The sequence below is a fragment of the Centruroides sculpturatus genome, unplaced genomic scaffold (assembly GCF_000671375.1).
Source record: "Centruroides sculpturatus isolate CEXI.00-Female unplaced genomic scaffold, Cexi_2.0 scaffold902, whole genome shotgun sequence".
Classification (NCBI taxonomy): Eukaryota; Metazoa; Arthropoda; class Arachnida; order Scorpiones; family Buthidae; genus Centruroides; species Centruroides sculpturatus.
Window position 1 is genome coordinate 316,202 of NW_019385131.1, and position 16,645 is coordinate 332,846.

At 35.4% G+C, this 16,645-nt stretch overlaps 1 protein-coding gene across 1 annotated transcript; it reads left to right on the forward strand.

The window, feature by feature from the left end:
• The first annotated feature begins 749 nt into the window (after positions 1-749).
• On the forward strand, positions 750-15,635 carry LOC111635213 (mucin-5AC-like). Its single transcript, XM_023380111.1, has 3 exons — positions 750-3,075; positions 8,944-10,179; positions 14,278-15,635. The coding sequence occupies exons 1-3, from the start codon at positions 750-752 to the stop codon at positions 15,633-15,635; spliced, it is 4,920 nt and encodes a 1,639-aa protein (XP_023235879.1).
• The last annotated feature ends 1,010 nt before the right edge of the window (positions 15,636-16,645 follow it).

Here is a 16,645-nt window from a genome sequence, read left to right on the forward strand (position 1 = left end):
ACTAACCGGCCTTCCTATTGGTCTAATTTTTGCTGTTCCGCTTTCCACGACGGCAAAAGTTGAAAATTTTCAATTTCACATTCCGTTGGCTTCGACAGCAAAAGTGACGTCATTTTGCCGTTTCGTTGACGGTTTCCGCCGTCCGTTGTCGCATGTGAGAATCAGGCTTTACAGTCATTACAAAATAGTTATACTAGTCGAAAAAGCGAATTATTGTATATAACAGAAAGATAACATGAAGTTGTTTGAACGTTTCTTAACACGTGAATGCAAACTCAGAAAAAAATATTTTATCTTTATGACTGAAAATAGAGTTAATAACGTATTGTATAATACGTATTCAAAGATAGATTTACAATAGGAAAATAATAATACAGTACAAAATTGAATATATCGTGAAATAAAGTAATAACTGTATTTAATACGAAGCCGGATAAAGAAACAATCAAAATTCAAAGATTAAATTACATATTCTAAACAAAAAGCTTGTACAATAAAAAGACTTTTTTAAATTGGATTTTTACCTGAATGAATCAGGAACTTACATAATATTATACAACAACTATTGTGTAATATTACAATAGTTACATTCGTTACCTTAAATTTCGAATCACTAAACCAAAAGCGCTACAGCAACATCAGCAGCACAGGTAGGATATGTGATTTAATGATTTTTTAAACAAATAATCATATATTACTCTTCAACAATAATGAAATGCACTATGATAATTCTTACATTTGTAATAGAGATGTTACTTTTAGTATCTGCACTAGATAATTATAACATACACGATAGATACAGAAGCACTGTAATCAGAAGTGATCGTAGACACACAAATGAATACATGAAAACTTTTGAGAAACTTCGCTGTAATCAACAATTTTGGATAAAGCAGTTTCAAGTACTATATGAAATGGCTTCTAGAATACCACTTTTCAATCTTTTCAATAATATTAGAAGAGAAAGAGAGCGTCCGAAAATTCCTATTAAAAATTTCACTAAGAAGAAACGCCCTACCACGACTAAAACGCCAACAACGAAAGTTCTTGAAAATACATCAAGACTCACGCCTTCTACAGAAATCAAAGTTGGTATTCCAACTACAACAGGAATACCTAAGATCGCTACAACGAAAAAGCAGAAATACACAATAAAAATATCTACTTCAACAGTAACAGAATTGACCAAGTCAAGCACAAAAGAGTCGTCGACTTCAACTACAACAGAAACGTCCATCTCGACTACAACAGAAAGGTCAAAGTTGACAACAGAAACACCGATATCTACAATAACAGAAGCATATACTACGACTACAGTATATTCTCCCTCATCGACTGCAGTAGATTCTCCCTCATCGACTGCAGTAGATTTTCCCTCATCGACTGCAGTAGATTCTCCCTCATCGACTGCAGTAGATTCTCCCTCATCGACTACAACAGAGATGGCAAAATTGACAACAGAAACACCGACAACAAAAACACCGATATCTACAGTAACAGAAGAATCTACTACGACTACGGTAGATTCTCCCTCATCGACTACAACAGAGATGGCGAAATTGACAACAGAAACACCGACAACAGAGACACCGATATCTACAGTAACAGAAGCATCTACTACGACTACGGTAGATTCTCCCTCATCGACTACAACAGAGATGGCGAAATTGACAACAGAAACACCGACAACAGAGACACCGATATCTACAGTAACAGAAGCATCTACTACGACTACGGTAGATTCTCCCTCATCGACTACAACAGAGATGGCGAAATTGACAACAGAAACACCGACAACAGAGACACCGATATCTACAGTAACAGAAGCATCTACTACGACTACGGTAGATTCTCCCTCATCGACTACAACAGAGATGGCGAAATTGACAACAGAAACACCGACAACAGAGACACCGATATCTACAGTAACAGAAGCATCTACTACGACTACGGTAGATTCTCCCTCATCGACTACAACAGAGATGGCGAAATTGACAACAGAAACACCGACAACAGAGACACCGATATCTACAGTAACAGAAGCATCTACTACGACTACGGTAGATTCTCCCTCATCGACTACAACAGAGATGGCGAAATTGACAACAGAAACACCGACAACAGAGACACCGATATCTACAGTAACAGAAGCATCTACTACGACTACGGTAGATTCTCCCTCATCGACTACAACAGAGATGGCGAAATTGACAACAGAAACACCGACAACAGAGACACCGATATCTACAGTAACAGAAGCATCTACTACGACTACGGTAGATTCTCCCTCATCGACTACAACAGAGATGGCGAAATTGACAACAGAAACACCGACAACAGAAACACCGATATCTACAGTAACAGAAGCATCTACTACGACTACGGTAGATTCTCCCTCTTCGACTACAACAGAGATGGCAAAATTGACAACAGAAACACCGATATCTACAGTAACAGAAGCATCTACTACGACTACAGTAGATTCTCCCTTATCGACTACCACAGAAACGTCTACGTCTACAGCAGAAAAATCCACTTCTTACGGAACAGAAACAGCTACTTCGAGTACAATAGAAATGCTGTCATCGACTAGAGAAACATCTACGACTGCAACAAGAGAAGCTTTCACAACAGCAGAAACGTCAACGTCCACAATAACAGAAGTAATTATTCTGGCCACAACAAAAATGAACACTTTAACTACAACGGATATGTTGAGGTCTCAAAAACTATACCGAGGTCAACAACAACAGGAACATTTACTTCCAGTACAACAGAAACGCCCTATTCGTGTACATCAGAAACCTCCAAGTCGCATACAACAGAAACCTCCAAGTAGCATACAACAAAAACCTCCAAGTCGTGTACAACAGAAACCTCTCAGTCGCGTACAACGGAAACCTGCAAATCGTGTACAACAGAAACCTGCAAGTCGCGTACAACAAAAACCTCCAAGTCGCGTACAACAAAAACCTCCAAGTCGCGTACAACAAAAACCTCCAAGTCGTGTACAACAGAAACCTCTTAGTCGCGTACAACGGAAACCTGCAAATCGTGTACAGCAGAAACCTGCAAGTCGTGTACAACAGTAACACTCATCTCAACTGCAACAGTTATGCCGCCGTCAACTACAACTACAGGAACTTCTACATCCACTACAAAAGAAATGCTTACTTCACCAACAACAGTAGGACTAGTAGTAAACTAACGTAGGACTATTGTTTTAAATTATTTTAATCGTCAAAATTCATTATCATATTATTAGCATGAAAGCATGACAGTTATTCCGTGTACAGTTTAAAATACAAGGTCAATTAAAAAAATTGTGAATTTACGTTTTCCATTTTTGACTCCTTCCACATCGTGGGCTCTAATTGGGCATTTGAGAATCTACTGTAGTTGTAGTACAGTGTTTCTCAACGGGGGCGATATCGCCCCCATGTGGGCGTTTTTCCATGTTGAGGAGGCGATTAGTAACAATTTATATTTTGGGGGCGAAAAACAATTTTCTGGGCGATATAGTAAAACAATATATTAATTAAGAATAATTAGATGTTTTATTCGTTATATCGTACAATAATTAAACAAATAACATTATACTAGTCACTAGTCTATTCAATGCAGTACGAATTTGGTGTTAGCCTTGGCCCTCGACATCGGAATTTTGAAGTGAAGAGGGCGATACTATGTTGAAGAGGGCGACGATTCGTTAGAGGTTGAGAAACACTGTTGTAGTAGATGCTTCTGTTACTGTAGATATCGGTGTTTCTGTTGTCCTTTCCGCATCGTGGGCTCCTTCTGTTGTATTGGGTTGATGAGATGATACAATACAACACATGGTCGATATACTAAAGGGGATTTCTTTTCATTATATAAACTTTGTACTCTTACTAATAAGGTGAAAACTTAGACAATTTAAGAAACTAATTGCAGAAAATTTTAAAAATTAGATTGTTTACTTTCTATGTATGGATATTAGTGTGTGTATGACCGGGAGGCACGATTTTGTTCATCGTTTTTGAAGCTTAAACTCCTGTGTCTTTTGTCAAAATTTCTGAAACGTTGCAGTGTTGTTTTGTGTATTAGGGGAATAATTGACGCTATTAAATTTTGGAGGTTAAGGGTGAAAGGAATAGGAAATACAGTACATAAGTTGTATTTCGAGTGAGATCGACCTAAATAACGATTTTACTTGTTATAAGCATTTACAATTTTTTTAATATAACCCGTCCCTATCTTCAAAATTATAAGCTTTTTACCATTTTATAATAATTAAAAATATAAAAAGTTTTTAAAATTAATATCATAACAGATAGTGTTTCAGATGTCCTTGCTGGATTCCTTTTTCAGCTGAACTGTTATGCTTGGAGTGTAATTACTCTCTTTTCACTATCAGTACACACAAGAGGGATATATCCAATTTGCTAAATATGTCACTAATCTGTCAGATTTCTTCAAATTCCAACAACGTTCCTTTCACAGTGTATACTAAAGCCAGAACCTAAAACTGCTTTTCCAGGGCAGACATATATAATATCGGAAACATTAACAACTGTGCTATAATATCCGTCCGACATTTTAACATATTTTAAAATGTCCAGCCGGAATATCAAGACATTTTAACGCTTTGTATCGACATTTAAATAAGTATTTCTCTTAACAGTGAGTTTAGATTGTTTCCATTTGATGAACAAGATTTTACAAATTATATCGGTTTTGAGATTGTAACAATAAAAATTAGCATTATTATTTTGAGCTGTACAGATAGAATGCAAATGCAATTTATTATTATGTACAGTACAGTACCATTCAATAGACCGATTTGTATTAAGGTTTTTGCACATATGAATGGACTCATGTGTAACATTTCCAAAACAGACTTCTTTCTGTAACTTTTTTCTGATCGGGTAATACCGAAAGCATAAGTGAAAAATCCAGCAACGAGTTGCTTAACTTTTACCACAAAATCTGGTGGCGCCATCTGTTTTGATAATTTATTTTAAAATCTTTTTTTTAATTCTTATAAAATGGCAAAAAGTTTAATTTTGAGGGTAAGGATGGGTTTTATAGCAAATTGTAAATGCTAATAAGAAGTAAAATCGCATCAAGACCGATCTTATCGGAGATACACACGACCTCCTTTATCTTTTCACCCCTCCACCTTTAATCTCCGAAATTTAATAGCATCAAACTCCCTAATACATAAACCTGCATGAAAATTTCAGAAATTTTCGACAAAAAGCACAAGAGTTATTAAGTTTTAAATAGGGTGAATAAAATCATACATACATTAACATTCTTATATATTGGCCTCTTTGTGCTCTCTGAGCGGTAAGGAACCAAAAACCACAAATGATAATAAAAAAAAACATTCTTATATACAGTCGACCCCCTATAACACAGGTTCCTATAGTTCGGATTCCGATATCACGGCGAAAAAATTGCGACAGTATTCGTACAAACATGCTAAAAAAACTCCTATAATTTGGTAAAACGTCATCTCCGAATCCTGTCGCAACAGGATTGCACAAACCGTGACTTTAAACGAGCAGCGGATCTACTAAAAACCATTTATTATTTAACGTCCATAAAAATTATATTTATATGATTAATGATGTCTCTAAAGTTCAGCGAATTTTTCGCAAAAAAAATAATTTATCAGGAAGCACGCGGGCGCCATTCGATGACAATCTCCACGACGAAAACAAGCTTAACGGCGTAGTCGAACGGTGCACACTCGGTAAGTAATCCCACAATTTTTTGTTTATAGCATAGCTTATATAGATTATTCCCAAAAAATTATACATATTTTGGAAATGTTGAGTCGAATTAGTCTAGAATTTATTAATTTTATGGAAGAAACCTTTCAAACAGCTGTAGTCCGTAAACTGCATACGTGGCGGGCTGTGATTGACTGGACTCGTAAAAGCTGGATTCATAAAACTCGGAACGTATCTACCGTATTATGGGGGGTCGACAGTACAAGGAAAGGCCGATTTTTTGCATTTCTCAATGTTTCAAGGCCCCCTAAGTCCAAAAATGTAAAAATCGTGAGTCATTTCTTGGCCAAGCGCCATATTTTTTCTCGTTAAATGTAACAGCCGAGAAAGTTAAAAGAGATGATAAACCGAAAGCATAAGACACATTATGTGCCAGATAATTTCTCCCGACATGCCACTTTCGGCACGCGTACCATAGGCTCTCCACCCCTGATATAGGCCTATGTATGTGCGAAAGTTTCATGTATAAATGTTAGTTAGCATGCTACACACACATATCATTTACTTGAATTATAAATAGCTGTGTTATAATTTTTAGTTTTATAGATAATCATATTTTTTTCATTCTGTATAGAAACCGTGCCCACCTTCATGGTATATTTTTTGAGACATTGTGAAGTGTTGACACTAGACACTGAAGATTTTGGGCTGCAATTTTAAAAAATTATAGACTCATAAATTCCCACTGTCATCTATTCTTCTGCCCGTCCTTAATTTCGAGAACGGAGTAGGATAGATAAAATCTGAGATTAGATATGGAAATCTTTGGAGCAGCAGGCCCCGGTTAACTATACATGAACTTCCTGCTGAAAACCGGAAGTTATGTTATTTCAATTCAAAACTTCCCCGAAAGCAGTTAATAGATGGCCGCACGTATCTATTATTAAAGGAAAAGTATGTTATCCAACAGATGAGAGGCACCAGACCGAAACGTGTATTGGCAATTGGAACAATTAGTTTATACATTGTAAAGTACATAAGAAAGTAAATTGGATGTGAAAATGTTCAGTGTCTAGTATTAACACTTTATGGTATTTGGTTTTTGTTTTATTAAGTTACAGAAAAGCAACACTTGGGCGATCTGCCTAGGGAGATGTTTTCTGGGCGGCCTTTTTAAGGGTAAGGGAAACTGGCCCCTATTCAGGCGTTACAGACGTGGAGAAAACCCGGAAAATTCCACGTGATCAGTCCGTCCTGGCTAAGCACGAACCCACGACCGAACTCCCAGTGTTTAGGGAAGGGAACCGTTTGGCCACTGGGGGGTGCCATTATGGTGTCTCAAAAAATGTAATAGTTTTACATATATTTAGCGTGGTAAAGTATACAATATAATAAAAAGTTTTCCAAAATAATTTGAAGAATGTTTGAAGAAAATTATTAAAACATTTAAAAATTTTCAAAAATTTATGTTGTACGAAAGTAACTGGCTTCAGAAATTTATTAGATGCAATAATTTTGATAAGAAATTATAAGTATTGAAGTGTTCCATTTAGCCTGAGGATGATCCAATGAATGGATCGAAAACGTTTGTTTTAATTAAAAATAATCTCTCAGCGAAAAATAAGGTGTTGGATTACATATTTAATTGTTTTCTGCTGGGTATAGTTGTGAAGTTTCGTTTGAGGGCAATATATTATTGCAGACAGGAAACATATAAAACGAGTAAAAATACAAAATTTTTTTTATTCATCAAACACAGGTTCTTTAAAATGATTCCAACTTACAGACTATTGGGTTCGTATACATACAATAATCGTCTACACAAACAAGCCTCTATTGTGGCAACCGACACACGACTTATAGCTAAACTTAACCTACTTACAAACTAAGGAAGGAGAAATAAAATATAGATAGGGATAGTAGTAGAATAAAGGAGAAAATACCCGGGAGTTTTCTGCCACGTGGTCTCGGATGATTCACCGTCTTGAAATTCTTAATGACTGCAGACCTTATTTTCTTTCCTCTTATGAACGNTTCTCTACTGCCATCACTTGGTCATGATGAAAGAAAAATATAGTGACAGCAAAATTTTGAGATGCTGCACCAGACAAGATGTTTATGTTCATCAATTCTCGAAATAGTTTGTTATTTCCAAGCCGTAAGATTTGCCAATTGATGTACTGGACAAAAAGCAAAGTATGTTTACAGTTAAAAAACAAAACATGGGGGTTTATTTTTCAATAATGGATATAATACTTTATTAAATCAGTGTTTTGTTACATTGATGATAGATGCGATAAAGCTGTTCACAAGTCATGCTTGACCACCAGATTTTCACTTTTTGTTACCTGTCGGTCGCATTTTTTCACTCAAACCATTAATCAATAATTTATTTCATCAATTGAAAGTAAAAAATACAGAAAAATTTCTTACTTAAAGTAAATTTTAATAGCTCAAATAATGATGATTATCATTTTGTATATATTGTAATGTTATATAATATAATTTCTTTGTAAGTAAAAACAATTCGACCTAACTACGATTCGAGCACTTGTAGTGATTGCACTGCTCCTGGTAGTAACATTTGTCTCTAGTTGATTTTAGCAAGTAGCGAAGATAGGTAGTCGAAAGACCAGATAATCTACCGACTCTGCTAACACTCATTACAAAATAGTTATACTAGTCGAAAAAGCGAATTATTGTATATAACCGAAAGATAACATGAAGTTGTTTGAACGTTTCTTAACACGTGAATGCGAACTCAGAAATATTTTATCTTTATGACTGAAAATAGAGTTAATAAAATATTGTATAATACGAATTCAAAGATAGACTTATAAGAGAAAAACAAAAATACAAAATTGAAAATATCGTGAAATAAAGTAATAACTATATTTAACACGAAGCCGGAAAAAGAAACAATCAAAATTCAAAGAATAAAATATATATTCTATACAACAAGCTTGTACAATGAAAAGATTTTTTAAGTTGGATTTTTACCTAAATGAATCAGGAACTTACATAATATTATACAACAACTATTGTATAATATTACAATAGTTACATTCGTTACCTTAAATTTCGAATCACTAAACCAAAAGCGCTACAGCAACATCAGCAGCACAGGTAGGATATGTGATTTAATGATTTTTTAAACAAATAATCATATATTACTCTTCAACAATAATGAAATGCACTATGATAATTCTTACATTTGTAATAGAGATGTTACTTTTAGTATCTGCACTAGATAATTATAACATACACGATAGATACAGAAGCACTGTAATCAGAAGTGATCGTAGACACACAAATGAATACATGAAAACTTTTGAGAAACTTCGCTGTAATCAACAATTTTGGATAAAGCAGTTTCAAGTACTATATGAAATGGCTTCTAGAATACCACTTTTCAATCTTTTCAATAATATTAGAAGAGAAAGAGAGCGTCCGAGAATACCTATTAAAAATTTCACTAAGAAGAAACGCCCTACCACGACTAAAACGCCAACAACGAAAGTTCTTGAAACTACATCAAGATTCACGCCTTCTACAGAAATCAAAGTTGGTATTCCAACTACAACAGGAATACCTAAGATCGCTACAACGGAAAAGCAGAAATACACAATAAAAATATCTACTTCAACAGTAACAGAATTGACCAAGTCAAGCACAAAAGAGTCGTCGACTTCAACTACAACAGAAACGTCCATCTCGACTACAACAGAAAGGTCAAAGTTGACAACAGAAACACCGATATCTACAATAACAGAAGCAGCTACTGCAACTACAGTAGATCCTCTCTCACCGACTACAACAGAAATGCAAACATTGAAGACAGAAAGGCTTACATCGACAACAACAGAACCATCGACGTCTACAGCAGAAAAATCCACTTCTTACGGAACAGAAACAGCTACTTCGAGTACAATAGAAATGCTGTCATCGACTAGAGAAACATCTACGACGGCAACAAGAGAAGCTTTCACCACAGCAGAAATGTCAACGTCCACAACAACAGAAGTAATCATCCTGACCACAACAGAAATGAACACTTTAACTACAATGGATATGTTGAGGTCTCAAAAACTATACCGAGGTCAACAACAACAGGAACATTTACTTCCAGTACAACAGAAACGCCCTATTCGCATACAACAGAAACCTCCAAGTCGCGTACAACAAAAACCTCCAAGTCGCGTACAACAGAAACATCCAAGTCGCGTACAACAGAAAACTCCAAGTCGCGTACAACATCCAAGTCGCGTACAACAGAAACATCCAAGTCGCGTACAACAGAAAACTCCAAGTCGCGTACAACAAAAACCTCCAAGTCGCGTACAACAGAAACCTCCAAGTCGCGTTCAACAGAAACCTCCAAGTCGCGTTCAACAGAAATCTCCACGTCGTGTACAACAGAAACCTCGCTCAGACAGGCTGGCAGCATGGAGTTTTCCGTGTTTTTTCCAACGAGAAGAGACATTTCTTCCGTGTTCCTAGCGATAAGATTGAAGCGTGGATGCGATGCATTCCACGAGGCAAGATGCTAACAAGTAAATGTTATGTTTGTGACGTACAATTTACAAGTAAATTTATTTTAAAAACCTACTCCCATGTTTTAAACGGAGACAAAGTAGAAATTCCACGAGATCGCAGGGCATTGACGTCAGATGCATATCCATCAAAGCAGTCCACTAGTGGCCAAGCGGTTCTGTTCGCTGAACACTAGGCGTTCTGTGGTGGGTTCGCGCCTCGCCAGGACGGGCTGACCACGTGGACTTATTCGTGTTTTCTCCATGTCTGTAACGCCCGAATAGGGGGCCAGTTACCCTTAAAAAGACCCCAAAGGCATCCCCCTTAGGCAGGTCGCTCTAGTGTTGTGTTGCCGTAATTTTACAAAACAAACATATCCATGCCATGTCATAAGTACATTAGTAAGTCTGCGTTGATCGTTTTTGAGGTACAATGTCTAACAACAAATAAAGAACCGTCTAGAAAGAGCTCACGAAAATCAGGGCTGTGGAGTCGATAGATTTTTACATGACGCCGACTCAAACTTTTCTTTATCATTTAACTCCGACTCCGAACAGGTGCGGACTTGTTAACAAAGTAAGCCCGAATATTCTGAAGCCATCACGTGACCTCATATAGTTTATATAGTTATAATATAAGTAAATATAGTTTTAATAAAAATAGAACGTAGAAACTTTTTCATTCCAAAGTTAAAATACTCCTCTAAGTAATGTCGTAGTCAATATATAGGCCTAAATATGTATTCGATAATCTTTACATATCCGGCTGTAAGTGTAGCGTGATCAATAATGATCCTATCCGAAATTTTTACAGTTTAGACTCAGGACAACTCGAAATGTCGAGATATGCAAAAGATTCAGGTTTATTTTCTGTATGTACGAATGTTAGATTGTACGGGAGGCACGATTTGAAATCGGAGTCGGGTTGTTTAACACAGGAGTTATTAAGCTTCAAAAATGATTGAACTAAATCGATTGGTACAGTACATTAGATTTAGTTCAACCGTGCGTACAGAAAAAAATACCCGAATGCCTTCGCACTTCTCTACGTTTCAAGGTTTCAAATGTCCATAAGAGTAAAAATTTGGAAAAGTCATTTTTTGAAGAATGACGACCAGTCAGATCGTCATTCTTCTTTGTTATAGGCCTATACGGCTAAACTGTATAACTGCCAGGAAAGTAATAATGACAACGATTCTGATTATTTTTTAAAAATATGAAATAAAACGATTTTAAAAATACGAAATAAAACGATTTTAAAAAAACTAATTAAACATTAAAATTTGACACATCTACACTTCTATTAAGTCAGCATTCACTGAAGCTCTAAAATCATATTTAATAATTTTAAGAGCGTAAAATAAACGCTCTGCTAAAACTTGGTTGATAGCAATGCTGTGACAATCAATGCTGTATCTTGGATAATGTCTGGATAGTGCAGTATTGCCGTTCTAACATCCAAACTTGAAGAGTGGTCAATGTGATTTATTTTTTCCAGTGCACAGTAAATATGATCTTCGTATTTTGTAAGATTTCTTTTTCCATCTGTACTCATATTAGAACTCAAGCTTAATTTTGAGGGTAGAGACAAGTTTTATAAAAAGAACTAGCAGATGTTGCTCGGGAAAAAAGTAACGATAACGAAGATTAAGATTATTAGATTATAGCTGATCTTACTCGTTTTCATTGGGTTCAAGAATTAGGTCCCCCCTCTTCCGAAACTAATTAGAAAACTTTTAGATGGGTCTAAATGTATGATCAATTTTCGCAAAAACACAAAAAAACCGCATCTAAAATAGTACAGTAGAAACGGAGTTCTTCTGGGTAATTCTTTACTCTCTCACTCTCCCCCCGCGAAAGGAATTTCGTAAAATCCCTTCTTAGAGTACATTCTTATAATATATCCTAACTGTGTATCAAATTTCAACTTTCAACTCCTAACCGTTTGAACTCTGAGATGATGATGATTATTATTATTAACCTATCTCGATTATATTATAAGATTGTGAATGCTAATAACGAGTAAAATTTTCATTAAGTCCGACCACACTGGAGATATGGCACATGATCCCTTCTGTCTCTATCCTGTCCAGCTTTAATTAAGAACCAAAATTTAATAGCATTAACGCCCTTTATACACATTCTACAGTGCCAAATTTTGTTTCTTAAACTTTACTCATTCTGAGATATTGTTTAATATTTCAGAACAGAATAAAGAAATTAAACAAATTAACCATGCGCAAGCGAGGAGCTAGAAATCTCGTTGGCGAAAGTGAATTTCTGGTTCTCGCAGATATCAGACAGGGTTTGATATTTATCGGGTCTCGCTTCTTCTCGATCACTCGGAAAATTCGCTCGCTCGCGTCTGCATAGTCGCATCCTTCTTGTATCCTATAGCTCCAAACAATAACATTAAACTTTCATCACATTGAAGAGCAAGCTATGTAGAATAATTGCACTGTAGCCATTTATTATAATGTCTTTTTTTTATTAGGATCTAAACAATGTTTTATTGTATACATAATCACAGTTTTGTTGAGCAGTAAATATCAAAAATCTTAGCTATCTCTTTGTGGCCCACCTTCCCTTATAAATAGTTTAAGATTGATAAAGAAATATTATACAATTAATCATTAGATTTACAAGATACACACTTCGAAGTATAACTGGAAGAACATTTACAAAAATATGCTTTGTAATTCGAGCCTGTCCAATGGAAATCATACTGATAGTGAATTATTAGATAATGATTATTTTGTACCAAAACCCATAAATAAATTTTTAAATTTATTCTACACTATTTAGGAGGTTACATTGTTTATTCTCTACTGCCATCACTTGGTCATGATGAAAGAAAAATATAGTGACAGCAAAATTTTGAGATGCTGCACCAGACAAGATGTTTATGTTCATCAATTCTCGAAATAGTTTGTTATTTCCAAGCCGTAAGATTTGCCAATTGATGTACTGGACAAAAAGCAAAGTATGTTTACAGTTAAAAAACAAAACATGGGGGTTTATTTTTCAATAATGGATATAATACTTTATTAAATCAGTGTTTTGTTACATTGATGATAGATGCGATAAAGCTGTTCACAAGTCATGCTTGACCACCAGATTTTCACTTTTTGTTACCTGTCGGTCGCATTTTTTCACTCAAACCATTAATCAATAATTTATTTCATCAATTGAAAGTAAAAAATACAGAAAAATTTCTTACTTAAAGTAAATTTTAATAGCTCAAATAATGATGATTATCATTTTGTATATAATGTAATGTTATATAATATAATTTCTTTGTAAGTAAAAACAATTCGACCTAACTACGATTCGAGCACTTGTAGTGATTGCACTGCTCCTGGTAGTAACATTTGTCTCTAGTTGATTTTAGCAAGTAGCGAAGATAGGTAGTCGAAAGACCAGATAATCTACCGACTCTGCTAACACTCATTACAAAATAGTTATACTAGTCGAAAAAGCGAATTATTGTATATAACCGAAAGATAACATGAAGTTGTTTGAACGTTTCTTAACACGTGAATGCGAACTCAGAAATATTTTATCTTTATGACTGAAAATAGAGTTAATAAAATATTGTATAATACGAATTCAAAGATAGACTTATAAGAGAAAAACAAAAATACAAAATTGAAAATATCGTGAAATAAAGTAATAACTATATTTAACACGAAGCCGGAAAAAGAAACAATCAAAATTCAAAGAATAAAATATATATTCTATACAACAAGCTTGTACAATGAAAAGATTTTTTAAGTTGGATTTTTACCTAAATGAATCAGGAACTTACATAATATTATACAACAACTATTGTGTAATATTACAATAGTTACATTCGTTACCTTAAATTTCGAATCACTAAACCAAAAGCGCTACAGCAACATCAGCAGCACAGGTAGGATATGTGATTTAATGATTTTTTAAACAAATAATCATATATTACTCTTCAACAATAATGAAATGCACTATGATAATTCTTACATTTGTAATAGAGATGTTACTTTTAGTATCTGCACTAGATAATTATAACATACACGATAGATACAGAAGCACTGTAATCAGAAGTGATCGTAGACACACAAATGAATACATGAAAACTTTTGAGAAACTTCGCTGTAATCAACAATTTTGGATAAAGCAGTTTCAAGTACTATATGAAATGGCTTCTAGAATACCACTTTTCAATCTTTTCAATAATATTAGAAGAGAAAGAGAGCGTCCGAAAATTCCTATTAAAAATTTCACTAAGAAGAAACGCCCTACCACGACTAAAACGCCAACAACGAAAGTTCTTGAAAATACATCAAGACTCACGCCTTCTACAGAAATCAAAGTTGGTATTCCAACTACAACAGGAATACCTAAGATCGCTACAACGAAAAAGCAGAAATACACAATAAAAATATCTACTTCAACAGTAACAGAATTGACCAAGTCAAGCACAAAAGAGTCGTCGACTTCAACTACAACAGAAACGTCCATCTCGACTACAACAGAAAGGTCAAAGTTGACAACAGAAACACCGATATCTACAATAACAGAAGCATATACTACGACTACAGTATATTCTCCCTCATCGACTGCAGTAGATTCTCCCTCATCGACTGCAGTAGATTTTCCCTCATCGACTGCAGTAGATTCTCCCTCATCGACTGCAGTAGATTCTCCCTCATCGACTACAACAGAGATGGCAAAATTGACAACAGAAACACCGATATCTACAGTAACAGAAGCATCTACTACGACTACAGTAGATTCTCCCTTATCGACTACCACAGAAACGTCTACGTCTACAGCAGAAAAATCCACTTCTTACGGAACAGAAACAGCTACTTCGAGTACAATAGAAATGCTGTCATCGACTAGAGAAACATCTACGACTGCAACAAGAGAAGCTTTCACAACAGCAGAAACGTCAACGTCCACAATAACAGAAGTAATTATTCTGGCCACAACAAAAATGAACACTTTAACTACAACGGATATGTTGAGGTCTCGAAAACTATACCGAGGTCAACAACAACAGGAACATTTACTTCCAGTACAACAGAAACGCCCTATTCGTGTACATCAGAAACCTCCAAGTCGCATACAACAGAAACCTCCAAGTAGCATACAACAAAAACCTCCAAGTCGTGTACAACAGAAACCTCTCAGTCGCGTACAACGGAAACCTGCAAATCGTGTACAACAGAAACCTGCAAGTCGCGTACAACAAAAACCTCCAAGTCGCGTACAACAAAAACCTCCAAGTCGCGTACAACAAAAACCTCCAAGTCGTGTACAACAGAAACCTCTTAGTCGCGTACAACGGAAACCTGCAAATCGTGTACAGCAGAAACCTGCAAGTCGTGTACAACAGTAACACTCATCTCAACTGCAACAGTTATGCCGCCGTCAACTACAACTACAGGAACTTCTACATCCACTACAAAAGAAATGCTTACTTCACCAACAACAGTAGGACTAGTAGTAAACTAACGTAGGACTATTGTTTTAAATTATTTTAATCGTCAAAATTCATTATCATATTATTAGCATGAAAGCATGACAGTTATTCCGTGTACAGTTTAAAATACAAGGTCAATTAAAAAAATTGTGAATTTACGTTTTCCATTTTTGACTCCTTCCACATCGTGGGCTCTAATTGGGCATTTGAGAATCTACTGTAGTTGTAGTACAGTGTTTCTCAACGGGGGCGATATCGCCCCCATGTGGGCGTTTTTCCATGTTGAGGAGGCGATTAGTAACAATTTATATTTTGGGGGCGAAAAACAATTTTCTGGGCGATATAGTAAAACAATATATTAATTAAGAATAATTAGATATTTTATTCGTTATATCGTACAATAATTAAACAAATAACATTATACTAGTCACTAGTCTATTCAATGCAGTACGAATTTGGTGTTAGCCTTGGCCCTCGACATCGGAATTTTGAAGTGAAGAGGGCGATACTATGTTGAAGAGGGCGACGATTCGTTAGAGGTTGAGAAACACTGTTGTAGTAGATGCTTCTGTTACTGTAGATATCGGTGTTTCTGTTGTCCTTTCCGCATCGTGGGCTCCTTCTGTTGTATTGGGTTGATGAGATGATACAATACAACACATGGTCGATATACTAAAGGGGATTTCTTTTCATTATATAAACTTTGTACTCTTACTAATAAGGTGAAAACTTAGACAATTTAAGAAACTAATTGCAGAAAATTTTAAAAATTAGATTGTTTACTTTCTATGTATGGATATTAGTGTGTGTATGTCCGGGAGGCACGATTTTGTTCATCGTTTTTGAAGCTTAAACTCCTGTGTCTTTTGTCAAAATTTCTGAAACGTTGCAGTGTTGTTTTGTGTATTAGGGGAATAATTGACGCT